At 45.2% G+C, this 27695-nt stretch overlaps 2 protein-coding genes across 5 annotated transcripts in view; one reads left to right on the top strand and one right to left on the bottom strand.

The window, feature by feature from the left end:
- The window catches only part of LOC108930846 (RNA-binding protein 47-like), a 34282-nt gene extending 20581 nt beyond the window's left edge, over positions 1-13701 (top strand). The window contains exons 1-5 of one of the 4 annotated variants that reach the window (XM_029252103.1): positions 1406-1622; positions 6935-8118; positions 8912-9118; positions 10317-10504; positions 11177-13701. In XM_029252103.1, the coding sequence (XP_029107936.1) occupies positions 6966-8118; positions 8912-9118; positions 10317-10504; positions 11177-11434 (1806 nt within the window). In that variant the 5' untranslated portion in view covers positions 1406-1622; positions 6935-6965 and the 3' untranslated portion in view covers positions 11435-13701. Of the gene's footprint in view, positions 1-1405; positions 1623-6934; positions 8119-8911; positions 9119-10316; positions 10505-11176 lie in introns of those variants that run through there. The other 3 variants (XM_029252101.1, XM_018746317.2, XM_029252102.1) reach the window with 3 other exon arrangements.
- Positions 13702-16727: 3026 nt separating this feature from the next.
- Positions 16728-21036, bottom strand: LOC108930810 (neuronal acetylcholine receptor subunit alpha-9-II). The gene is made up of 6 exons (XM_018746225.2): positions 20988-21036; positions 20451-20596; positions 18225-18379; positions 17456-17988; positions 17066-17317; positions 16728-16984 (listed from the first exon to the last, which is right to left on the bottom strand). Exons 1-6 carry the CDS (start codon positions 21034-21036, stop codon positions 16728-16730), a joined length of 1392 nt encoding a protein of 463 aa, XP_018601741.2.
- Positions 21037-27695: the final 6659 nt, after the last annotated feature.

Here is a 27695-nt window from a genome sequence, read left to right as displayed (position 1 = left end):
TTAGGAGCTGCAGGGAACATATTTGCTGTTGTTAAGTACACAGCGCTCTGTTCTCCTTATGTGTTCCGGTCCCCTCCGGCCCGTCCACACGGCCCCCAGGTTCCACAACCTGAGCCGTGCTGAGCTGGAGGATACGGGAACCGAGACGCTCCTTGACGGCTCGACTGGCCCGTGTTGCCTGTTGACCTGCTCTTGTTCCAGCCCCCAAAGTACACGTCCCCTCCTTCCTTCACACGTGCGCCATTGTGGAGCCCCAATCCAGTTCGCTACTCATAACTAGAGTAAATCCACCTCTCTGCAGCTGTTCTTGCAGGGCTTTTGAAAGGAACTGAAAAAGCAAAGATGACCGGCACTAAAGGAGTAAGAGAACATTACATATCTAGCAGACACTTTTCTCCAAAGCGACTTCCAACGAACTCTATGTAGTGTTATCAGCCCACACACCTTATTCACCGCGGTGACTTACACTGCTAGATACATGACTTGCACTGGGTCACTCATCCATACATCAGTGCAACACACACACTCTCTCTGTCACTCACACACTATGGATGAACCTGAACAGCATGCCTTTGTCTTTGGAGTGTGGGAGGAAACCAGAGCACCCACCAGAACACTTACACTGCTAGATACACTACTTACAATGGGTCACTCATTCATACATCAGTGGAACACATACACACACACACACACACACACACACACACACACACACACACACACTCTCTCTCTCTCTCTCTCTCTCTGTCTCTGTCACTTAAACACTCTGGATGAACCTGAACAGCATGCCTTTGGACTGTGGTAGGAAACCAGAGCACCAGAACACTTACACTGCTAGATACACTACTTACACTGGGTCACTCATCCATACATAAGTGGAACACACACACTCTCTCTGTCACTCACACACTATGGGTGAACCTGAACAGCATGTCTTTGGAGTGTGAGAGGAAACCAGAGCACCCGGAGGAAACCCACACAGACACAGGGAGAACATGCAAACTCCACATAGACTAAAAAGGGATCAAACCCACATCCTCTCGCACCCCCCAGGTGCTGTGAGACAGCAGCGCTACTTGCTGTGCCACAGTGCCTCCTAACCCAACAGAGAACACAATACAACCTTAAATTAAATGCTCAACAGAAATGAAGGCACCGTTCGGCTTTGCCCCTTACCTTGCTTCATGTGAGTAATACTATATCAGAGGTGCCCCCTTTTGCTTTCCTATAATAGGCATTCTTAATATTCATTTGATACCCTTGGACAAGTCAAGATGCAAGCAGTTGATGGTTTATTCAGTAACTGGGCGAGCACCTTGCCAGCCACCCCTTCCCTCCTCCCTTTTTCTCCTGCTACCTTATCCCTCACTTTCTGTGCGTGAGTGCGTGAGTGTGTGTGTGTGTGTGTGTGTGTGTGAGCTCCGCCCCTTCCCCTGCCCATGCCGTTGGGAAGCACAGGGAGCCGTCCAGGTGTATGTACCTGCCTCCACGTCGCTGGCTCCCGCTGCGCCTCCGCCCGTCGAAGTGAGCCTCAGCGGCCGGCGCCCGTGCGGGCAGGCGGTCTCCCGGATCGTAGGAACAGGCCCGGCTCCTGTCGGCGTCGGGCACGGCTTGTGACGCAGGTGTGACAACGCTCACCTTTAACATTGTACGCGCTGTTTCTGTCGCCAGGCAGGATCTATCCGGAGCTTCGTTATGGCTCATGCAATGCAGCGTTCAGCGAAAAATGTGGTTTTTTTCATATTGATTAGAGAAATTTATTTTGCAGCAAGTGTTTAAACTCTTAATGTTTAGGTATTATATTCACGAGGAGTAAGTACAGTATGATCAGTGTTTAATGCGGTAAAGGTGCAGTCATGGTTCAGTGTCACATGGCACATTCTGTGAACTTGAAGTGCCCTTTGACCAGTAGACCGTGTGCCGTTGACCCGAAAGCGCACTTTAACCGCACTTGTGTACGGGCCTGACTTTTCCCTCGTTTGTTCTCCATATGTTCTCATTAGGTGGGATGTACTGAGGAAGGAATTTTTTTGGCTTATTTTCACGACGCGATCAAGAGAAAAACAAACCGGAGTGTGAATGCGTTTCGGGCTGCGTGTAAATTCCTGTTGAGGACATGTACATTTTGTGAAAACTCGGTACTTTCAAGCGAGTAGATTGTATCGCACACTTTTATATTTCAGCGAAATAGCAAAAAACATAAAGCGATCCTGTTGGAGGAGCAGCGGCTCCCATTCCTGCTCTAGTGTCCTGAAATGACGTAGTAAGGATGCCCTGCCCTGGGTAAATCATTGTCAAGATGGGCAAGGGCATCTGATAAATAAAGGTTATTAATGTAATATTTTTATTGCTGTACTGGGGCAAATCAGGATCATTTGAGGAACGTACGTGCCGATATGTTTTAATGAGCACAGAAAATCATTCTGAAATATGTACGCAGCCCAGAGGAAAAACAGTCCAATGTCAGGGAAAGGAGATCATAGGGGCTTTACACGTTGGTCAATGTCACCCTGTCACGAGTCAAGACTCGGTGACTGAGTCATAGAGTTTGTTCCACGTTACAGAGAGCCTGAGATTTCCTTTATCAACGCCACGTTTTCATTTCCGATGCAGTCTTGACTGGAAAGTTTTTTTTTTTTTTTCCTTTTGCCCACAAGTCATAGCAGCTTAATTGGAGAACATGAGAAGACTTTTTAAAATTTGTAGAGGATGATAAAGTGGCCTTTATTCCCTGTGTGGTTGGGTTAGAGCACATTTTGATAAGGACCAGCGAGCTGAAGGTCACCAACAGCTCCTATACTTGGCCGTAATGTGGCTGTGGAATAATCATCAGGCTAAGGCAATTTTTTTTTTTTTTCAATTTTGTAAGTATGACCGCTCCAAAAGGTCTTGGATATTATAACTGGTATTTCATTATCTTAGTTGTGGATCAGCAAATCATAGTCCAGGTGAAGAAGTAAAAGTATGATTTAATTTCAGATTTTGTCGGGCTAAACTCTGAAGATCTATATTTTTCTTCTGCGACCTTGTGTACAGACCCTTCTAGATCTCCTTGTAACACCTTAACATCACCCTGCCCATAAAGGGAGCTGATGGTCAGTAGCAATGTGCAAAGAAAGGTCTCCGTGTCCATGTACACCCTTGAGATCATCATTGTGACCCCGAGAGCTGGTCCACACTAGGGTGTCTTACTCTTACTTTACCTGGCCAAGAACCTTACCTTGGTTCCTGCCTGCAGGCCATGAATTCCTGAGAGCAGTGATTCACACCCCATTAGTCATCCACTGGCCACTGCCGCCTTGCTTCTCCTCATGCTGATGTGAAGGTCAACGTCTGCTTAAGGGGAATGGAGAGACCACGAGCTGGTTTTCAGCAGCAGTCTGTGGTTGCAGTAGCCACCCCCCCAAGGTTCGGTAAACCCGCGTTCCCCCAGAGAGAGGCTCCTCCCACTCGCTTTTGAAGAAAGCAAGAAGAGTTCTCTCTATTGATAATTTATTCTTATTTTTTGGGTTGGGAGGGTTGAGGTTGGAAAGAGATCAGTCTCCACGGCGCTGAGTTTCATTTCCAGGAATGACAGTGCGGATGAGGTCAGAGGTGATGCAGCAGGGTAAAGAGGCTGGGACTCGTTCTTAAATCTGTACTTGGTCCGGTACTCACACACAAGGGCTGTTATCTGAGCTCTCAGAGGAACAACGGGCTTCCGGTCTTCTACGCCACACCATCAGCCGTTCTCAAAGTCAAAAACCTGGAATTGGTTTCTGTTTTCATCTCCCGCTGAAGTAATAATGTAATTAAATAAATAGGGTCATCAACAATAGAGAAAAACAGAGATTCAGGGAAATGTACTTGTATGAACTATTTAAGATAAGGACATCAGAAAAAGGTCATTGTGTCGTCATTGACTGAATTTTTGTGTTTCGGGTCTTTACGTATATTTCTCCCTAGCAAATTTCAGTGTTAAGGTACTTACAATTATTTAGCGATTTCTGCAGAAGGGTAAATTTTACTGTATCATTTCAGGGTAAATTTCCTGATCAGGGGTACTATAGCAGAAAATGGGATTTGGGGCCAGAGTTCTTCAGATGCAGCACTACAGCTGTAACCAATACACATGAATGGTACAAGGTCAATAGTCTTCATAATTACTGCATGTACTTCTTCTGTGTCATTAAACTGGCACTGATTCCTGACAATAACATAAACATAGCTCTTCCGGAATGTTCTGTCCTCCTGTTGTGTGTTGAGGGTGGAAAGGTGTGTGTATTGTCACTGTGATTGCACATCTAATCTGGTGGTTTCTGGTGGTCCTTTCCTGGTTCCCAAACATTGTAGCTATTATATACTTACTAATTATTGTGTACTGACTGGAATCCTGATCATTGTCACATGTAAGATACCTGTTGGTGCTTTTCTTGCATCATGCCATATGTTAGCAGCCCAGTTACATTTATTTATTTATCAGACACTTTTCTCCAACACAACTTCCGGTGAACTCTATATAGTGTTATCAGCCCACTCACCTTATTCACCGCGGTGACTTACACTGCTAGATACACTACTTACACTCATCCATACATCAGTGGAACACACACTCTCTCTCTCTCTCTCTGTCATTCACACACTATGGGGGAACCTGAACAACACATCTTTGGACTGTGGGAGGAAACCAGAGCACCTGCAGGAGACCCACACAGACACAGGGAGAACATGCAAACTCCACATGGACTGAGTGAGAATCGAACCCTTGCCCTCTCACACCACCCAGGCACTGTGAGACAGCAACATTACTCACTGCACCACCATGTGTTAGTTACCCCTAGACACTCGAAGGAATGAGCACATATAAAATAGAAGAAGTTCATGAAATACGGTTTATTGCAACTTAATAACCTTTACACCTTCAGGCTGTTTCTCCAGTCAGCAGCAGGTTCTTAATCCTTGCTGCAGTTCAGTGGAAAGTCGCCACTGTCGCTTAGCTCTGCTCCGTGTCATGAAATTCAACTAATAAGGCACATGAAGACAGTGTAAGTGCTGGTTACCACAGCAGTGTTACCTGGGGATGAAAAGGATCAAAGCCTACAGGGGTAACATTATCATGACAGGCAGTGGTAATAGCACTAGCATGTGACACTATAAGACGTGCTAAGATTTTATTCCTAGTATTTTCTGGGCTGCTCCATAACCAGGTATTTTCTTTGTGTTTCTGCTCTGGCTTTGCAAGGCTGGTGGATGTTCCCGTAAGTGCTTCAATAGTTATTCAGAAGCCCCTGTCCCCAGCTTGTGAGCAGGGATTACCGGCATGGGTGGGAAAGGTATCAAGTCACACTCAAGCCATGTGTTGGCATGGTGCTGTTGCCAGGTAACACAGCATCCTTACCATACTGTGCCCTTGGCTTTGTTATAGCCCACCTGTGTGTCTCACCTAGTAACACTGACACACTGCACTGTCTATTTCTTCACATCTGAAGTGTCTGTATCCAATTAAACTCTGATTTCCATACATTTACTCCACTGTTTGGCCTCTGCATTAATGCAAAGACTGTACTTTGACCTGTATTGCCATATTTTCTGTGTTATTTACATTTATTTATTTAACATACACTTTTCTCCAAAGCAACTTCCAATGGATACTACATAGTGTTATGAGCCCACACGCCTTATTCACCGTGGTGACTTACACTGCTAGATACACTACTTACACTGGGTCACTCATCCATACATCAGTGGAACACACTGTCACACACACTATGGGTGAACCAGAACAGCATGTCTTTGGACTGTGAGAGGAAACCAGAGCACCCATGTGAAACAGGAAGAACATGCAAACTGCACACAGACTGATCGGGCATCAAACCCATGTCCTCTCGTACCACCCGCATGCTATAAGGCAGCAGCACTACTTGCTGTGCCACCGTACTGCCTGTTACTGACCATTGAGCCATTTATCTGTATTTTGCTAGCATACGTTCCACTGAACTTTGTAACCATTCAGTCTTTATACCACAATTCAAGGACTTAAACAGGAATCATATCCTCCCGTCTGTGTGCAAGACACCTGACAGCTCACTGGAAAGGGTGTCTCAGTGGTCATATGTTTCCAGAAACCTCTCTCATAAATCCCTGCTTATCCTCTATGTGCATAGGGCAGGTCCATCTCACCGTGATTTTTTTATGACCCTATTTGCCTACACTAACAAGGGTCAAGGTTGAATGGAACACAGAGCAAAACAGAATAAAATAAACCTCTGAAAAGCAGAAATTGAGATAGAACTGTGAGAGAGGATAAAATATTCATTTTATGACATGCTCCCCTTTGTTTGATAAGGGTAAAACTTCACATGGAAAAGGAAGGCTTTGGTATCAGATTGATTCTGAGTTTTCATCATGTCTTTCCAGGCATAAAAGGTTAAAACATCGGTGAACATTTAAAGCACCAAGATAAAGACTAGATATTGTTTTATTAATAACTGTATAATGACACACAGTGTTTCCTGTGCTTTGGCTCTGGTTTCTGGAACTCTTCTGAAGCTTGAAAATAAAATTCCGTCCAAAATAAAGGACGGAGCCTCGGAGGACCTATATTTCCAGTCAAAAGTTTGAGCACAATATTTGTATATTACAAACTGGACCGAAGAGTCAAAGCAAAGCAACCCATAGGTGTCCTACATCTGTGCGAATTTCTGCCGGAGAGCTGGGAAAACATGCCGGCTCACTTCCGACTCAAACGTATTGACTGTGTGAAGAAAGTTAAGAAAAAACTAATTTCAGGCGAGTGTACTTCAACTTTTGACTGGTAAAGATATCAGACAAGTCCAACATGACTTTATTCTTTCCATGATTTTTTTTTTCCCTCTGTCTTACAGTGTGGTTCAATGTTGATGGATCTATAACAACCCTCTAACCCTTCCATCCTGTGTGGGTTTGATCTCTGCAGGCCCCAGAACAAAACGAATGCTTTCGGCATAATGACAGCTGAGGACACCGCAACAGCCACCGCCATGAGTAACTCGAATACCTCCAACTCCAAGGCCACCAGCTACGCTCACCACAACTCGGCCTCTGTCCCCGAGGGTGTGGCCGGAGCCCCCAACGAGGGTGCCTTGGTTGCCCTGATGGAGCGCACAGGGTACAGCATGGTCCAGGAGAATGGCCAGAGGAAATATGGCCCCCCACCCGGGTGGGAGGGGCCATCACCGCCTAGAGGCTGTGAGATCTTCGTGGGAAAGATCCCACGGGATGTGTATGAGGACGAGCTGGTGCCAGTGTTTGAGTCGGTGGGCCGGATCTACGAGATGCGCCTCATGATGGACTTTGACGGGAAGAACCGAGGCTATGCTTTCGTCACATATACACAGAAGCATGAAGCCAAGCGAGCTGTGCGTGAGCTCAATAACTATGAAGTGCGGCCGGGCCGCCTTCTGGGTGTATGCAGCAGTGTGGACAACTGCCGCCTCTTCATCGGAGGCATCCCAAAGGCCAAGAAACGTGAGGAAATCTTGGAGGAGGTCGCCAAGGTCACAGAAGGTGTGTTGGATGTCATCGTTTATGCCAGCGCTGCAGACAAAATGAAGAATCGCGGCTTCGCCTTCGTGGAGTACGAGAGCCACAGGGCAGCCGCCATGGCTCGTCGCAAACTGATGCCCGGTCGCATCCAGCTGTGGGGCCATCAGATTGCCGTGGACTGGGCTGAGCCGGAGATCGATGTTGACGAAGACATCATGGAGACGGTGAAGATCCTGTACGTGCGTAACCTCATGATCGAAACAACAGAGGAGACTCTGCGTAAGATCTTCAGCCAGTTCAACCCAGGCTGTGTGGAGCGCGTCAAGAAGATCCGCGACTACGCCTTTGTGCACTTTGCAGGCCGCGAGGATGCCGTCTTCGCCATGGACAGCCTCAACGGCACTGAGATCGATGGCTCCTATATAGAGGTGACCTTGGCCAAGCCCGTGGACAAGGAGCAGTACACCCGCTACCAGAAGGCTGCCAAGGGTGCAACATCCACTCCGGAAAGTACCCAGACCAGTTTTGTTTACCAGTGTGACCCATACACGCTAACGTACTATGGATATCCCTACAATGCGCTGATAGGACCAAACAGGGACTACTTTGTTAAAGGTTAGCCTTCATTTCTTTTGCTCTTGTGCATTGTGATGATGGCTTGTGTTCTAACTTTTCTATAGAAACTGCCGTAACCTGTTCGTACTTTTGATAACATGCCATGTTTTTCTTTATTTTGTTCACCAGAAAGGCTTTCTTTCTGCATGTGATGAACTCAAAAGCCAAGTTTTTGCAATCAAAGTCTTCCCTGCGATCTCATACTATTGATTTTTAATGTTCTGTGGGGTCAGTGGGAAAACGCTCTAAGAGAAAGGTTTTATCAGTCTTTTGCATGAGGAGGAAAATGTGGTTTAAAGACGCTTGCCTTAAACATCGATGACTGTTACGTTCTCATCTAACATTTCACTGATACCGATTAATCATCCAGTTTTCTTATCTCCCGAGTCTGCATGTGACATTTTGTTTTGCTTTCGCCGATTACGGCAAATCTCAATAATTTCCCTCCCTCTTAAATTCGCTGAAGTCCTGGATGAAATGTTCTAGTCTAAGTGGTTTACGTCCTCCTCTGCAAGCAACTGAAATAAAGGGAAAAAGAAAGCAAAGACAAATAAGGCCCCATATTTGCACTTGTGACCTGTACTGGTAATTTTTACTTGAAATACTGCAACGCGGTCAGGTTCACGACTCTTCGTTTTGGGAAAAATTAGGATTTGAGCTCACGCTATATGGCCTCCGGCTCCAGGAGCAGTCTACCAGTGTAGAACTTTGATTTGTTGACGGACCTTGAGAAACATATGTTTTTTATAGACATCCAATACTGAACATGATCCAATCTCATTGTTGTCTCAAGCAGGTACCATAAGAGGCCGAGGCCGTGCGATACCTGGGAGTAGGGCCCCGGGGTCACGGGGCTCCTACCTAGGGGGTTATTCAGCGGGGCGTGGCATCTACAGCAGGTACCATGAAGGGAAGGCCAAGCAGCAGGAGAAGCCTTATGAGCTGGTGCCCAGCCTGGATCTGGCTGCAGTGAACCCAGTGGGCCTCAAGCCTGGCACAAGTCAGTGTGAGACCGGTCCTTCTTCTGCTTCCTCGCACAAACTCTGCAGTGCTGTTGTGGGGACCATCCTTCACTCTGCAACCTTCCTCGTGTCTCAGCTCTGCTGCCTTTTTCTTTCACTTGCCATCTCCCCCTGTGAGTGTTTCTATCTTTATCTGGAAAAAATGTTGATTGCTGTCCATCTGGGCTGTCATCATAAAGCGGGACCCTATGATTTGTGACAGATTCTCCTTTGCAAAATCTTGGTTCACTTTCCCATGACCATAATTCAGACCCTTGACGGAACAGTATTAGGTGGCATCTGGCACCTGAGAGCCAAACTGATCCAACTAAAAGGGTTCTCTGTCTCAGCCACTGATTGAAAGAGTTCCGTGATTGTTTTCTATTGCCTCATGCCGTCAGAGGGGGTGCTTCCGATGACCGGCCCAACTCGATCCTTTGACCTTTAAAGAGCATTTTGTTTATCACTTGTAAGAGGACTAGCGCAGGACTAACGGCTTTTTTTTTCCACGAACAATGACCTAACACAAGGCTAACTGCACACTCGGCTGAAATGTGCTAATCTTGTAGTCGGTTTCCCCTCTTAAGCTGAATCACACCGAATAAATCTGTCACCTGCTGACGCCCATTGTGTTCCCCTCTCTGAAACCTTGTGCCACCGTCTCTGATAATTACTGCAGGCTTTCTCAGACGTTCAGGGGAAGGAACCTACGTGTGATAAATCATCTCGGAGGCAGAACAACGGAGCGCAGCTGACTGATTGTACGCATTGTTACGGTTTAGGTCTAAGTCGATATTACGAGCTCACAGTACGCGGCGGTCAGTGTGCAGTGTATTTTAACATGCAGCTCCATTTTAATGCATTCAGCAATCCGAAGGTTTTAAAGCACATTGTTTGCACGGTCGGACATTGAGACTCGCTGCCAGCATACACCTGGGAAAAGGAAGCGTGTGATATAGTGCCCGGAAAGGCTGATCTTAGCAAGTAGCAGATAAATGTGTGTTTGAGTGTGTGTTCCTGTTCCTTGCAGGTTTTCGTTCACAAATGTTGCACGTGCAGCTCGGCAGCTACCGGCAGTTAATGTCGACCTCTCTCTAGGACCACATGGTCATTGCACCCCCTAGCGGAGTCCTGGGGAGGTGGCTGCCTACCACCTACTGAACTGGAATTGCACTGATTGAAGGTATCTGTCCGTAGTGGCCCTTCCCGCCCTCGGCGCCCAGTACCCTGTGTTCTCCGCTGGCCATGCGGCCAAGATGATGGATGACAGTAAGGTGCATGCAGTGGAACACCTCATCACCCCCTTGGCCATCCAACACGACCCATCGGGACCCCACGCTGCTACCACCGTAATTCCTGCCGTCTCCACCCCGCCACCCTTTCAGGTACTCCTCACCGTCCCAGCCCTTGTCCTTCTTCTTCCACTGAGTACCTGCAAGTACTTGCACATTACATTAACGTTTTTTGTTTTTATTTAGATGCTGCTCTTCACCAAAGCAGCTTACAATGTTAAACTACTTAAAAAAAAGAAAAAAAATTACCCTTTTAAATAGCTGAGTAATTTTCAGTGAAACATTTCAGGGTAAGTACCTTGCTCAGGGGCGGTATAGCAGGAGGTGAGATCCAGACCCGGGTTTTTCAGGGCCGAGGGCAGTTTCTCTAACAACTACGTCATCTATTGCCCCATTACAGTGTGAATCTTATATAATTTCATGATATCCCATTAAGGGGGGCGGGTTGGTGCAGTGGGTTTGACCGGGTCCTGCTCTCTGGCAGGTTTGGGGTTCAAGTCCCGCTGGGGGTGTCTTGTGATGGATTGGCATCCTGTCCTGAGTGTGTTCCCTCCCCCTCCAGCCTTATGCCCTGTGTTGCTGCGTTACGCTCCGGTTCGCCACAACCCCGCTCGGGACAAACGGTTTCAGTGTGTGTGTGTGTGTGTGAGATATTGCATTTTTTTTCAAACATAATCTACATTTACATTAGCAGGATAAGACCACAGAAAAGGGAAATTCCTATTTAATATTCCAGAAAGTACTACACTGGGTTTCTCTTTCCAGGGTCGCCCCATCACCCCCGTGTACGCCATGGCCCATACTGTTCAGCGCATTCCTGCTACCGCCGGCCTCTATGGAGCCACCTACGGAGCGGGCTACGTACCCATCACTGCACCTGCTTCCGCTGCCACCCTTGCTGCCCTACAGAAGAACGTGGCGGTGGCTGCCGCCACCTACGGAGGCTACGGAGCGTATGTGCCCCAGGCCTTCCCGGCCGCCACCTTCCAGGTGCCTCTCCAGGATGTCTACCAGACCTACTGAAGGATCCCCTCCCTCACAGTCCAAACAGGAAATACACTGAAGGAACATTTAAGTATTTATAAAGAGCCACTTAATTTTTCCACTGTTTTCTCACTTGCTGGCTGGGCAACTGGACACGAGACTGCTCTTCAAGAGAATTCCATACGTGTGATAACTTCATAAAACTAAGAAGAAATGGAGAAGAAAAGAAGAAGCAAGACAAAAAGAGTATATTTTAAAAAAGTATATTTTAAGGAATATTTTTAGGGGTTAATATCTACTGAGAGAATTTTTACTGACACTGTTTCTTTATTTTATACCCTGTAGAGACTCATTACAACCGTCCACATGCTGTACTTCTACAGCTTTCAAAGAGGCTGTTTTTCATTTGTTTTTATTTCAACTTTTTTGTTTTGTTATTAATTTTATTCATATCTAGTTGTGTCCTCGTAAAATGTTGCGTTCCCAAGGTTTTCCAATAAGTTATGCACTATGCGTAGTTTGGCCCTGCTTTCATTTGTCCACATTTACATTTATTATTCATTTAGCAGATGCTATTCTCGAAAGTGGCATAAAATGATTATTAACTAGTATTTAGCTAACTTCTTTATCCACGGTGACTTTGATCACTGCACCAGACTCCCTAGGATCATTGACCCGCTTATACTGCAAAGCAGTGCAACACACACACTACAGTAGTTAGAGTCGCAGATTTACCTAAAACATGTGTCTTTGGCCTATGGGAGGAAAGTGGAGCAAAAAAACAAACGTCATGGTAAGAACATGCAAATTCTGCTCAAGGTGTGCCAGATTCAAACCCAAAGCCCAGATTAAAGTGAATAAAAAATGCTAGAAACACATAAAATGTGTTGCAATGTGCAGCTCTATTGGTGTCATATAGTCTATTATTATTTAACTATTTAAAACTGAACCATTTGTGGGCTTACCAGCTGAGCCGCCATGCAAACATAATTGGGGTAAGAAAAAAAAAAACTGAGCCAAGGTCAGAAGAAGCAGTTTTATTTTAAAACTTATCGCGGACATGATCATGACACTGATGTCACATTACTCCTTAATTTGTACTGTCAGCAATGATTGTGCACTCAGTGCTGCTCAAAGAAAACCTCATTGCAGAGGATGCTGTATTTTTATGACATGAATGCTTGTCATGTTTATTCCTTTGGTGTTGGATATGTCAGCAATGTTCATTTCACATTTCCTAGTGTTTTGCTCTCCGCGCGTTTATAAGCTCTTGCCATGTCTTCTTTGAACTCATTGTGCTTTTCTTCGGTGTTAAGAGAGGGGTGCATGCAGTGACGAAAAAACAGACAGTTATGCAAAAGAAGAGTTTGAGATGCTTATCACTGCTTACCGTGTGAGCGCGGCTGGCGCGCCGGCGCACCACGGTATTTCACTGTGTTACATGGGGCGTCACATTGGCACAGTGCACACAGTTCCTCTATGGCCTGTTTAAAGGCTCATTAATGAGAAGCTCCTGCATAACCCTCTTTATCGCAGAAGTTAGGGTGTATTTAATATATGCAGTGCTCGGGTTTTATACGAAAACTTAAAAAAACGGAGTTAAGAAAAGGTATAATATATTTAATAGGAAAATGTGTCCTTTACTTGTGTCTTTTTTAAAGTTTAACCTTGATGAGAGTTTGTTTTGCCAAAGCCTTCAGTACTAAGATACTTAGTTTCTGCAAAATACAAAGAAATGGAATCTCATTATTTAAGTCGGACATGAAATGATACTGACGTCATGCGTGAAACAGATACCGGGTGGTTAAGGACACAGGCGGGGAGCCCGAAGGAGATTGGTTTGCCTAGCTGAAAGGGGCTCTGCTATTTTACCCTCAAGCAGGGTAATTTACTGAATTTCTCCAGTTAAATGTTCAGCTGTATTAATGGGTAAAATCTAAGATTGCTTTGGATTCAAGAGTCTACTAAGCAACAAAATAAAATTATTACAATTCTGTTGCAAGCATTCAAAAGCCACCTGGCCTCCATTGGCCTCCACTGGCCTCCGTTGGCCTCCGTTGGCCTTCCCAGTAATTCCGCATCAGAAGTATAATTTTAACTTGAAATGTAATGCACCAAGCTACTTAAACGAACAAGATGTGCATATTTCATGAAATATTATTTTGCAATTTATGTTTAGTGTGCCTTTTTTTTGCCAAACTTAGTAGGCCTTTCACCCAGTTTTATTCTCGAGATGTGTTAGTAAGCTCATGTAAAAGGTCTGTGTTTATAGCTTTAAGTAGTTAATAAAGCAATTTGGAAAAAAAGCATTTCTCTTCTTTTTTCTTTTACTTGCAACATACCAGAAAGCATCACACAGATGCTGCACCTGACACAACCACAGCCTTGTGGACTGCTTATGGTTTTAACTGTCAGCGGGTGGAGTTTTGCAACAGCTGCTATTAAAAAAGAACAACAGCAGCAACAACAATAATAACAGTAATTATAATACTTTAACATTAACTAAATACAGTGTGATACAGAGAGCCTGTTAACAGACAATTAAAAGAGTTGATTTTGCTCCAGACAAATTCATGATCTAGCTTTTCCACATCTTGTCTCGATAAACAGTGTCTTTGTTCACCTACTGTACGTTTTTCAGCCGGGTGACGCAAAACCAAGATAAAGCAGAAACATAAAACCCAAAAGATAGATCGCTATTGAAGAAAATGTCCAAGTTTCCACAGCAATTAAAGCAGTTAAAATTTAGTCCTTAAAAATGAAGAATTGGGACTACGGGTGGTCCCCGATTTACGATGGGGTTACGTTCCGCAAAACCCATCGTAAGTCGAAAATATCGCAAGTCGAAAATGCATTTAATACACCTAACACGCACCTCTGTGTGACAGACTGGGAGGTGCGGATCGCTGCCGTTGCCCAGCATGATGAGAGAGTATCACTCCGCGTATCGGTTGCCCAGGAAAAAAAAATCTAAATTCAAAATTCAAAGTACGGTTTCTACTTCGAAAAGTCAAAAAAAAAAAAAATCGTAAGTCGAATCATCATAAATCGGGGACCATCTGTATTAGAAAGCAGCTGGTGGTGCACTGGTTAGAGCTGCTGACTTTGGTTCCAAAGGTTTCTGGCTTGAATCTCCCCTACAGCTTAGTACTCTTCAGAAAAGTACTTATCCTGAATTACTTTACTATAATCACCCAGAAGCGTAAATGGATTAACAATTATAGGTATCTTAACATTATAAATTACTTTGAAGAAAGGTGTCAGCTAAAAAAATGTAGTTTACAGGTTAAACATTGCCATCTGCACATACCTGAATTTTTTTTCAGGATTTATGGATATAATTATTGCTCATCCACTGTTGTAATCAGTGAAACATAAGAATGAAGCTACTGTTATATTTTTGGATATTCCGAATGGTAGCATCTAGAGCAAGAACAGCAACGGACCAAAGACCGAACCTTGGAGAACACTTTTTCTGACCTTAAACAAAAAACTAAGGGACACCGACACAAATTGCCTATGATTTGATAAATACAAAGAGAAACACTTGAATTCCTGATAATCCAACCAGATATTAAAGACCACTAAGAAAATATTGTGATCAAGAGTATGAAACACTGCACTTAAGTCGAACAACATAATAAATTAGATATTCCCAGCATCAGATTGAATTAAAATAGCATCAACAACACGGATAAATGCTGTTTCTAAACGACCTGGGTAAATTCCAGACTGAAATCTTTCAACACTATCATGTTGGTTGAGGTAATACAGAATTTTGGAAACTGCTAATTTTTTTTTAAATTTTTTTATAAAAAACATTCCTGACCTCTGTGGTAAATACAGTGAAATTACTTAAGCAGTACACATAGTGCAGAGCAGTATCAGAGGCAGCAAAGCTAGATCCTGACCTCTCTTCACTCAGACCCTGAAGTAGATGGTACAAGTGACACTAACTTATTGGGCAAAAAGATCATAATCATTGATGAGAGGAACAATACTGAATTGCCTTTCTGATTTTTTTATTAAACTGCTTGCTTTTAAAAAAGATGCGAGGACTATTTGTGTTCTCATCTGTTAATTTACCATAATATTCAGATATGACTGCAAAAAGTGTTTCGTTGTATTTTCAACACTTTCACCACATGCTACTATTATGACAAACACGCATTTCGGTCGATCTCCACTAATGTTCTATTTTCCGACATTCTAACTTAAGAATGCGTGTAGAATTATGATATAAAAAGATTTACTGTATGATTGTGAGAATGTGCTGGATCTTTCACAGCTTGGGTAAATCCTGCAGAATTTACCGGAGACATAAAACCTTTACCAACAGTATTGGACTCCTCAACTAGGTGACTATTAAAGTCAGCCATCAACGCTGCTTTGTCACAGGCGATGGTTAAATATTAATTGAGAATGTTCCAGCATGCCAGTACACTTTGTTTGCTTCTTCAGAATGATTTAAAAAACACTGGCAACCCAAAGAGTAGGATCAAAACTCATTTTTGTCAAGGACCAGATTTAATTGCGTGCAAAATATGCCAATAAGCCTGGCATATAAGGTCACATAGGCAAGTATGTATTTAGTGCGTATTTAGTACTTACGGTGCAAAGCAAAAGTATGGTGTTTAGCAGTATTATGGTATATTTCTCATATGTCTTTTATTAAGCACCCTAGGCCGTCCCATAAAAATGCATTATTGATGAACATTTGCGGCTCATACAGATTGTCTTACATCTTCTGCACCACTTCGAAAGGCAAAGCAGATCATTAACAATTTAACGTCTACTTTGAATAGAAAATATTCAGCGCTTCGAACCTCTGGCAATGCCACGGTCGTCTGCAGCGAGCATCGGGTTTCCGGCAGGAGGAGAACCAGATACCCATCGCTGCATATGGTTCACCCTGTGAACTTTCAGCAGCCATAGGAAAATCGGGGATCGGTTTCCCTGCATACAGACAGCTGGGCCTGAATGCAGTGCAACCTGTCGGGTGTGTGTGTGTGTGTGTGTGTGTGTGTGTGTGTGTGTGTGTGTGTGTGTGTGTGTCTGTTAACGTACCGTAAGAGAGATATTATGTGGGTGAAAATGCATTTCCATAGCATGACTTCCGTTGGTCCCTTGTTTTAAAAATGCCAACTGCTAGTGCTGATGTGAGATGTTAAGGTTTTTTGTTCGCAGGGAGACGAAGTCATTATTTTCAGCCTGAGAAAGAGAAGCAGTTATGGAATAATGGAAAATTGAGTTTGGATGCACGGCCTTCGTGAATTGCGTTTGCGATGTTTCACGGGGACACGTGTTATGGAACATGAAGACAAAGGAAAAGTTATGGGGCTTTGCCTATAATCAGGATGCTCATGAGGAAGACCATGATAAAGAAGATCCACATGAAGAATCGGTCCATGACTTTCGCCACCTTTTTCCACTCGGCCCCCTTGGCGCAGGTGGCCCTCTGCTCCCGGAAGCAGTTGGCGATGTATTCAACGTTCCTCATGAGTTCGTCATTGTGACCGCACGTATATACATGGGTGCCACCCTTCAAAGGGCAGCAGAGCTCCTCCTTCAAGCTGCCGTTGAGGTTGGCTGGCAGATCGAACTCCTCGTATGTCCTGCAGGGCTGCGGGATCGAGTGGGCCCTTCGGTCGCCGTTGCTGTGGTGCGAGCAGTGGTTTTTCTCATCTTTGTGTCTTTGCAGCTTGCCGTTGGCGTGCGGCTCCTCTCGCTTAGCCTGAGGTGTGGTGCAGTTCTCGCCCACCTCGTACACGAAGAAGATCTTGGACATGTAGTCAATGACGACCACTTTGGCCCAGTGAGGAACAGGCCTTGCTTCGGCTCCACAGAAATGGATGTTCATGATAAAAATGGTCAAGGCTGTGGAAGCCGTGATCATAGTCATTGTCGCGATGTAATACTTCCCTGTGTGAGAAGAAAATACCATGTAAGTGCTTAAGGCAGCTGAACCACCAACTAATACAAGAAGAAAGTGCATGCGGAGAATGCATTACATTACCAAGCAGGAGAATGAATGGCGGTGGAAATCCTGGAGAACCTTACCAATAAGGGGCACGCTCTCGGAAGGGGGCATGCTCTCAGCCACCATGAGCTGGAAGACAGTGAGGGCGAGCAGCACGGTGACCCCCAGCGAGACCTTCTCCCCAGAATCGGCAGGCAGGTAGAAACCCAGTGGTGCCAGGAAGGAGATCATAACACAGGGGAGGAGAAGGTTGAAGATGTAGAAGGAGGAGCGTCGCTTGAGGAGGACGGTGTAAGTGATGTCTGGGTAAGGGTCCGAGCAGCAGCCGTACATGATGACGTTCTTGACCGCCGGCATGCCGAGGCACTCCCACTCTACGTTTTCCACAAAGTCAGACAGGTCCCCGCTGTCCATGCCCATGGTAATGTCTACCTGGTTGCCATTGTAGGTCCAGGAGCCAAAGGTCAGGTTGCATTGCTGGCTGTCAAAGGGGAAGTAGGACACATCTACCACACAGGAGCTCTTGGTGATGGCCGGTGAGTCCCACGTGATCTCTCCATTGTAGCGAAGGACCACGTTGGTGTCCACCGGTCCAGAGAAATCATCATCAGCCCTGAGCCAGAACAGAATTATGGAAACGATTGACGGGCTAAAACGATCGTAAAGAGGCAAAACGTTGGGTCGGCAAAGAAAATGAAAATTGAAGATGCTCTATTTAGTGTTCGTGCACTGCCTACCTATACCTTCTCATGCCTGGTGTCCAGTGAAGGGAATGCTGCTTAAACGCTGCGGCCAGTGGATTGCAACACGTGTGCTATGGCTGCGTTTGCGTAGAACGTACAGGCGTACTTGTTATATAGGACGATGTCGGGCCTCCACACCAGACTGCTGGGAATACGGATGACCTCCAGGCCATCGTAGGCCTCCTTATCCCACTTCAGGTAGGTGTCGTGCCACGTCTGCCTTATCCACAGGTACGCGATCAGCACCTGATTCCGCTCGTCCTGCACGCACGCACGCACGAACACACACACACACATACACACACACACACACACACACACACACACACAGTGCCAGCTGCAATTACAGCACTGAAAATGTTGCATTCCCTTTAACAACGGCAATGCAGTGTAGAAAATATCTCAAAGACATTGTTTCAAAAACACAGGGAGCCTGAAATATTTAAACTTGCTTTCTGGACACCGTATTAAAAAGAAAAAAAAAAAAAAAGGCCCAGTGGCAAAAAGAGTCGAATACCTTTACTCTTTTAATTGGACATTTGAGGCCCCAGTAGGGATCACTCATTCACATAAATTGCAGGACTGATGGGGTAACTCATCCAGACCGCCAGCCCGGCTGAAATCAAGACAAAGCTGTCAATATCAGGTAAAGGCGACACAATGGCGCGTGTCAGTGACACCGTTTCCTCAGCGAGGAGGAACTGCTCTGAGGAAGATCTGATGCTGCGGGGGTCAATTTGTCTCTCTTTAGCGCCGGTTACAGCGCAACGTTCAGCCTCCAATAAATGTGCTCAAAACAACTACGATCAGGGATAAAGAGGGAACATTTTGTGAAGTAAAGCTGCAAATTCCATCTGTAATCCTCAGGTCTTACAGGTAAAATGTGTCCACTGAACAAACACTTGCTTATAATATTCATCAGGTCAGGACTGCACTCTAACATCATCAGAATAGAAAAAAGACCTGTCTGGTACCACAAAGACATAGTTCATTCAGCACCTTGGCCTGACAAAACTCCAGCTGTCACAAGACCATTGTGCCATATTTATTATTATTATTATTATTATTATTATTATAATACACACACAACATCTGCAATCACTTGTCTCAAGTGGGGTCACGGCGAACTGGAGCCTAACCCGGCAACACAGGGTGCAAGGCTGGAGGGGGGGGACACACCCAGGATGGGACACCAGTCCGTCGGAAGGTACCCGAGCAGGACTCAAACCCCAGACGCACCAGAGAGCAGGCCCTGACCAAACCCGCTGCTCCACAGCACCCCGCTATTATTATTCTTATTATTATTATTATTATTATGATGGGGGCACGGCGGTGCAGCGGGTTTGGCCGACCAAAAGGTGACAGGGCTGATCCCGACCTCTGGCTCTAGTATCCATGAGCAAGGTGCTTATCCTAAAGTTGCTCCAGTAAAAATTACCCAGCTGTATAAACAGGTCAATAATTTAAGTTGCTGAGGAGAAAACATACAATTTGTTGCCTGCAGGAGTTTAAATTTATGTTCGGGTTTGTGACTGGACAACATCTATTCCGCTCTTAATGGCAAACAGAAATGCTACTTGAAATGCAGTACAGTACATCATATTAAGATATGAATTTAACTCGTGGCCCCCGAGTATCGAAAACTATCCTAGAGCCTTACTGGAAAGGAAATCAGTTGCGCCAGGAAATCTTCAGTTATGGCTTTAATGCTGAGTAGCAAATTAATCAAAAGTGGATTAAAACCAGTTTAAAGGGTTGGGTACTGCTGCTTAAGTAGTTCAGGTTAAAGACCTTGCTCTAGGGTACTCCAGCAGAGCCCTTCGGAAGACTCAAATCGGCAACATTCAGCTTTTTGCTTTATGTCCTTGCTGCCTTGTTCTGCCAGCTGTATTGATCCAGACTACAGTGCCCTTAGGTTCTCCCACCATGTTGCTCAGTGGTTCCCAGTTGAATTTATTTATTTATCAGATACTTTTTCTCCAAAGCGACTTCCAATTAACTCCATGTAGTGTCATCAGCCCACACACCTTATTCACCGCAGTGACTTACACTGCTAGATACACTGCTTACACTGGGTCACTCACCCATACATCAGTGGAACACACACACACACTCTCTCTCTGTCACTCACACGCTATGGGTGAACCTGAACAGCACGTCTTTGGAGTGTGGGAGGAAACCAGAGCACCCAGAGGAACCCCACACAGACACAGGGAGAACATACAAACTCCACACAGACTGAGTGGGGATCAAACCCCCGTCCCCTCGCACCACCCAGGCAGTGTGAGGCTTCAGCGCTACTCGTTGTGCCACAGGTTCAAGCCACACTCACCATGTCTTTGATCTGGGAGAGGGTGATCTGCAGGGTGACGTTCAGGGCCCTGTCTGTGTCCTCCACCGGCCGCAGGGCGCTCGAGTAATTCTCCATCAGGTCATTGAGCAGCTTCTGGGCAAACCTCCCCTGAGCAGAGCGGGCCCCTGTGGGGAAACGTATGGTGCGGAGACGCTCAAACAGCTGCCTCCCGCTCGTTGTGCCGTTCAACATGCGGCGCTCTGTCACATGAATATGCATGAACGCTCCGATGGCTCACAAGCGACGCATCTACGACGGTTCCTTACACATGCAAAGCTGAGAGTCATTAGCTAGTGCCCTTAATGTATGAATGTAGATTAATGTAGATTAATGTGGCTGATTAGATCTGATGATTATATTTGCTGTCTAAACGCACAATGAAAAGCTCTTAAGGAGGTGCTGGGATAGATAAACACACGTACTGTAACCCTGTTCACTATACATATCACGTTCATACAGCGGTTCCCCCGAGAAGGAAGGAGGAATGCCGAGAAAGGAGCTCGGTAATCATCTTACCTTTCGGTAGTAATAGGATGAGACCTACGATACGTAGAATTCTTTGCATTTTGCAGCAGAAATCAGTGGAGCTAGAAGAAAGTTGGAGCCGGCTTAGACTGGCGGGAGCCGATGTGCTCGCCGTGGGCCACGGAACGGGAGCCGGGGCTATCGCGTGGCAAGCGCCACCCACGAAACGAGATGCCCGGAGGAAGGGCCATTCACCTGTCGATCAAAGCGCTGCACGGGCGGTGGGCTCACGGGGTTTCTGGCAACCAGGTAGGTCAACACAAGGCAAACGAGGCAAACTGGGGTGTTTGAAACTTCAAATATAGCAGGTAAACATGAGAATAGAAGTGCTCCTCAATCCATGGGCAAATTCCATTAACTGTGTGACCACACAATTTATACACTGTACAACTTACCTTAATAAAAATAGTGTAAATTCAGGCTTTTACACTTTAAAGGGGTTTTAACCTTTGTTTCGGGAGGAAGGATTTAGAACAGTGAGGGGGCACGGTGGTGCAGCGGGTTTGACCAGGTCCTGCTGTCTGATGGGTCTGGGGTTCGAGTCCCGCTTGGGGTGCCTTGCGACGGACTGGCGTCCCGTCCTGGGTGCGTCCCCTTCCCCCTCCGGCCTTATGTCGCGTGTTGCCGGGTTAGGCTCTGGCTCTCTGCGGTTCACACAATGTGTGTGTGTCCAGAGGGGAGTTCATGAGTCAACTCTGCAGTGACTGAAGTCCCCCAAACAATTGAAAGTAAAAAAAAAAAAAGTAACTGCTCATGCAAAAACATATTTTATGTGCTTAGTGCTTTAGCAAGATATTATACTGAGCCTTTCTATAGCCAGTATCAGTATGGTACACACAAGGGCAGAAATGCCTCGCAACCCTTTTTGCTTGGATTTTCAGGGATGCTATTTAACTTCACTACTTACGAAGCATGCACGTTTGTAGGTTTTATATGACATTTGTTGCATGTCGATTTCGTTTAAATACAAATGCACTGCATTTCGAAGGTACGCTCCTATCGGTATATTGAAAGCGTAGCACAGTTTTGCCGAAGTTGATGACTCAGCATCCGTTGGAGTAATCTTTCTTCAGCATTTGTGGTGAGAATATTAATTTTCTCAGCGCAGTTATGCAAACAGAACTGGGGGGGCTACTAGGGATGTTCGCGATGTGGCCGGGGTGATGGGTGTCGCATCGGCTGAAGGAGGCCCTACGGAGGTGTCGGGAAACATGAGCTCCGCTGGTGCCACCCCCCCCCCCCCCTTCAAACACACCATCCTCTCACTACCTTTCATGGTGGTATTGTGGTCGGTCTCACTTTCCGTTCCCTTGTACACACACACACACACACACACACACACACACACACACACACACACACAAAGGAAGCCGACGATGAAGGGTAGGTTGGAAACAGCACTGGTATGTAGGAGGTGAAGATGATAGGTAGAGGAGCACTTGGATGAGCAACAGTGTTTCAATATGAAAACGTTTACCTGGAACGGCGAGCTGAGTGCGCGGTGTGTCCACCCATCTTCTCAGCCGATCGAAGGAGCGAAAAGGCTGAAGCAGGACATGGAGGTGGGCTGCAGGTGCACAGTGGTGTTTTGGGTTCATTCCAAGCGTGGAGAACCAAAGCCAGACAAACAGCTGCAGCGCTGTCCTTTGTTCTTAATGGGATGTTTGTTGCTGTAAAGTAATGGCATGATTTTCACTCCTAAGTATGTATGTTTGTATATATATATATATATATATATATACAGTACTGTGCAAAAGTCCAAGGCACTTAGATGTTTCACAAAAATATGAGTTTTAGATGGTTATTTAGTGTCTTCTGCATTAGTGTCAATGGGAAAGAGCATATTTTAGATTTCCAAGCATTCCTTTCGAAAAAAAGTTACAGTATTACAGTAAAGGTTTTGTATGTCGTTAAAGAAAATACACACACACAGGCTGAAACCGCTTGTCCCGAGCAGGGTCGCGACAAACCGGAGCCTAACCCGGCAACACAGAGAGGGGACACACCCAGGACGGGGCAGCAGTCCATCGCAAGGCACCCCGAGCAGGACTCAAACCCCAGACCCACCAGCAAGCGGGACCCAGCCAAATCGGCTGCGCTAAGTGGTTGTTGACGATGGATGTTCCAAAGCTTATTTTAATAAATTAATTATTTTAATTTATTATTTAAGAGCATTATTTTTGGAACCATTCTCATCCTACAGCTTTTTTCCCCAGGTGCCTAAAACTTTTGCACAGTACTGTATGTATATACACACACACACACATACACTTTCTGAACCGCTTGTCCCTTACGGGGTCACGGGGAACCCAGAGCCTACCCGGCAACACAGGGCGTAAGGCCGGAGGGGGAGGGGACACACCCAGGACGGGACGCCAGTCCGTCGCAAGGCACCCCAAGCGGGACTCGAACCCTAGACCCACCGGACAGCAGGACCGTGGTCCAACCCACTGCGCCACCGCATCCCCTAACTGTGTGTATGTATATATATATATATAGAGGAAAAGTTTGGGGTTTGAGTCCTGCTCGGGGTGCCTTGCGATGGACTGCTGCCCCGTCCTGGGTGTGTCCCCTCTCTGTGTTGCCGGGTTAGGCTCCGGAAAAGTTTGGAGTCAAACTATAGAGTTGCTTTCCTAACTGATGTTCATAGGATGACCAGTGCGTTTTCGTGATTTACTTTCCGAATAAATGCAAAACAAACTGTACTTCCGAAAGTATAGAAGGGTAAAGAGAGTGCAGCACCTTCTAATGGGGTCTGCTGCAACGATTTAAAATTCACAACCTTTTTCCTCACAGTTTCTTACACAAAAACAGAGCAGCTGGTAGCATAATGGATAGAGCTGCTGCCTTTGGACCCAGTGGTTGCAGGTTTGAATCCCAGCTGTGGTATCCTTGAGTAAACCACATACTGTCAATTGCTGCAGTTAAAAAAAAAAAAAAAAAAAAAAAAAAAACACATCCAGCTATTTAAAGAGGTAAATAACTATAAGCTGCTTTGGAGAAAAGGAGGAGAAATGCATCAGCTATGAGTAAATGTAATGGCTTCACCACAACCAACCCATGTGCATGATGGGAGCAGCAGATGGTGTAGTGTTCAGGGATGTTGCCTTGCAAAGACCTGGGTTTGAATCTCCATGCCTGCTGCAGTACCCTTGATCGAGGTACTTGTCCTGAATTCATACAGTAAGAGTACCCTGCTGTATAAATGGCAAAATGTGAGTGACAGGGAGAGTATGGTGCTCTGGTTTCCTCCCACAGTCCAAAGACATGCTGTTCAGGTTCCCCCATAGTGTGTGAGTGACAGAGAGAGTGTGTGTGTTCCAGTAATGTATGGATGAGTGACCCAGTGCAAGCAGTGTATCTAGCAGTGTAAGTCACTGTGGTGAACAAGGTGTGTGGGCTGATAACACTGCATAGAGTCATAGAGTTCATTAGAAGTTGCTTTGGAGAAAAGTGTCTGCTAAATAAATAAATGTAAAGGTAAATCATTGCACAGTTACATATCTAACAAGGTAAATTGCCCAGGACAACTGAACTGGATGGTAAAAATGCTGTTTTTTTTTTTAAAAAAAAAAAAACCAAGATATCATAGCTCCTTCTCTGGCTTCACTTGCCACTCATGTGCCCACTAGACACACTCACACACACACACACACACACACCCTGAACCTGCTTCCAGGTGTCTTTGCACCACCCGTGGTTTGGGTGGGCGTAACTCAGCCACAGCTGTTTCCTGTGCGCGGAGGTGCGGAGCAGTGCACCTGGACGTGCGGCACGGGCTCCTCCACATTTCTTCTTCGCTCTGATACAGCCAGAGATCCAGCATCTCGTTTCACGTGACTCCTCCTGCTCTGGGGAGAACCTGCCCAGGTTGCATCTGAGTCGGGGTCTCACAGCTCAGTCCCACGCGGGTTTGCACGTGCCCCACGTCTAGGGAACTCAAACAGTCACCTACTAGATGTTGCCTCCAGCTATTCTGAGTTAACTACCGGCAGGGAGCGTGAACTATTACGAGTCGCCCTGAGCGATGTCGGCCCCTCGGGTGTCGCGAACTCAAAGAAAACTGCATGTGAAACGGTGGGTTTGAAGACGCAGAGACAACGCGCCCGAGAGCTTTTAGAGAGCCGTGTAGACGGCGGCCCTGGGATGTGGTTTTTTTTTTTTTTTTTTTTTCAAAAAGCCTGCTCTGAAGAAGCAGAGATACAAGGGCTTCATAAACCACACATGAATGGCATCTGCGCTGCCTTCTTCCTGGTACTCGAGCTCCTGCATTCGTACTCTTCGTCAGCAAAGGTGTGTGACAAGAGCTAGTGCACACGCGTCCGTTTCTCAGCGTCTGCGTCGTATTTCTTTCACGGATCTTTGCACGTGCGTAAAATGTGTCTCCGTGACAATGTGGCAGCATCGTATGCAATGCAGAAATATTACGTTCATTTTTTGCGACCGCTCCCTACCAAGGTGAATGAGTATTAATACTTAATACTTAGAGCCATCACCTTGCAATCAAAGGACATGAGTGAAATTGCCATCCCTGGTTTAGTAGCCTTAGGTAAGGTGTTTACCCTAAATTACTGCAGGACAAATGACCCAGTTGTGTAAGTGGGTAAACAGTGTGTACAGTGAGTAGAACTGCTGTCTCACAGCGGCTGGAGAGAAGACATGGGTTCATGGAGCGAGAGGACATGGGTTCAATCCCCGCCCAGTCTGTGTGGAGTTTGCATGTTCGCCCCGTGACTCTGTAGGGTTCCTCCGGGTGCTCTGGTTTCCTCCCACACTCCAAGGACATGCTGTTCAGGTACACCCATAGTGTGTGAGTGATGGACAGAGAGAGAGTGTGTGTGTTCTACTGATGTATGGATGAGTGACCCAGTGTAAGTAGTGTATCTAGCAGCGTAAGTCACCGTGGTAAATTAGGTGTGTGGGCTGATAACACTAAATAGAGTTCATTGGAAGTCACTTTGGAGAAAAGCAGCTACTAAATGAATAATTTAAACTGTAAAACAACTGTCAGAAACTTATCCAACTTAAACAAATCCAAGTTAAGATGGAGAAAGGGAACAGACTAAAAGAATAAAATGTAAATGCATGTCTTTTATCCTCTGGGAGGATTTTGCTCTTGTCACCCATGAGCTCCACTTGCCATCTTCATTCCACATACAGTTTAACGCACAGTTCCTGGAACCAGGGTTCTGTCCCACTTCCAGCTGCACTCGCTGCGGTCGCAGTGCCCTGTAAACTCACACTTCACTGCGCTCTAGGAGACGTCACGTTGCTGAAATAGAGAGCAATCCATCTGAACCGACACCGCGGTAACGTTCGAACCAGTGCCGGTGAGAACGTCCTCACATTATCGTCAATATTATCAAACATGTGCATTGTAGAGAAAAATACCAGAACATCAGGTATCCCTCTGGGATGTGATATTACATTTGCTGGGAAAGGCAACACTAGTTTACCTTGTTCCAAAAAAATTGTCTATAGTGGCTCCTATGAACCCATAATGACATGAAATTCTAACATAACTTGCAGAAATCCAGTGAGGGGGGAAAAAAAAGCTTAGCACAAATCAGATGGATAATAATTTTATTGCTTTAAAAACTTGTTAAAAAGATAAAAATGCCACATCAGAGAGAAAATGAAGTACAGAATAAGAGCGGGAAAGTAAAATCCAGGGTACCAACATTTCTAACAAAAACTGAGGTTATTTACTATGAAATAATAGATCACATGGATATTTATGTAAGAATATGTAACAATTTAAGGTACTGGTGTATTTTTAATGCACATTGAGGTAATCGTACAATGAACCGTACGCTCTGTTACGTTGTTTTGTAAACATTTTGCATTATGAATAATTTGCAAAAAACAGTGCAATTTTTCATTTCTAATGTGCCCTTTTAATATGTTGAAGATCAGTAAATAAAGCAAAAGTGAGAATATTTATTCCCTTTTTTCTTTTTCTCAAACTGACAGTTTTTCTGCCTTTTTTGTAATCAAAGTTACATATGCAGCTTTGGCAGAAATACATAAAAATTGCATACAAATCGAACAGAAACGATCCCTTCCCGTATTGTAGAATAAAACGCTCAAAAGGCAGTCGTGGCTCTTTGACGTTCGGGAAAAGGACAAACCGCAAATTCATTGAAGTAGCACGCTGTCCATTACACGTGCTTTCAAAATGTACATTTAGAAAGATTATTTCCTCATGCACTTGTTTCAAAATAAACCAAGAAACGCTGGAATTACATGATTCATTCATTCTGGGCGGGGGAACATTTGGCACTTAACTGCAAACTAATTCAACTCCTGCCAATTTTTTTTTTTTACTTTTTGCACTCGCACTTTTGCCAAGTTGCTCAAGCACCTGCCAGACCTTTCAGAATGCATACTGAACGGTAAGTCAACTGTAGTGGTGTACCGGAGTAAAGAGTAAAAAAAATAAAAGGCTACAGAAAATTCAAAATACCCTCTGAGATGATAATTTTGTTTACTGTCAGAGATTTATATAATTGATACTTAAATTTCACCTTTTCACCGCACTTTGAGTCAAAGGGATGGCAAATAAATAAACAGAAATGACAGATTATAGGTTTAAAAAGATTATACTCTCATGCTATTAAACAAATCCAGAGAAAAATTTCCATCCATTGCTATGGCTGAACACAACTACATTTGACAAATAAAAAAATATGAATATCC

Source organism: Scleropages formosus, chromosome 5 (genome assembly GCF_900964775.1).
Source record: "Scleropages formosus chromosome 5, fSclFor1.1, whole genome shotgun sequence".
Classification (NCBI taxonomy): domain Eukaryota; kingdom Metazoa; phylum Chordata; class Actinopteri; order Osteoglossiformes; family Osteoglossidae; genus Scleropages; species Scleropages formosus.
This window is presented reverse-complemented; position numbering and strand designations above follow the sequence as displayed.

Excerpts from the sequence above, each read along its gene's own strand:
- LOC108930810 (XM_018746225.2), bottom strand. The coding sequence starts at position 21,036 with ATGCAAAGAATTCTACGTATCGTAGGTCTCATCCTATTACTACCGAAA. Across the intron at positions 17,989-18,224 it reads GACATCGTCCTATATAACAA|GGCTGATGATGATTTCTCTG; the intron begins GTACGCCTGTAC and ends GTTCTGGCTCAG. Across the intron at positions 16,985-17,065 it reads CAAAGATGAGAAAAACCACT|CCAACCTCAACGGCAGCTTG; the intron begins GCTCGCACCACA and ends TCGATCTGCCAG.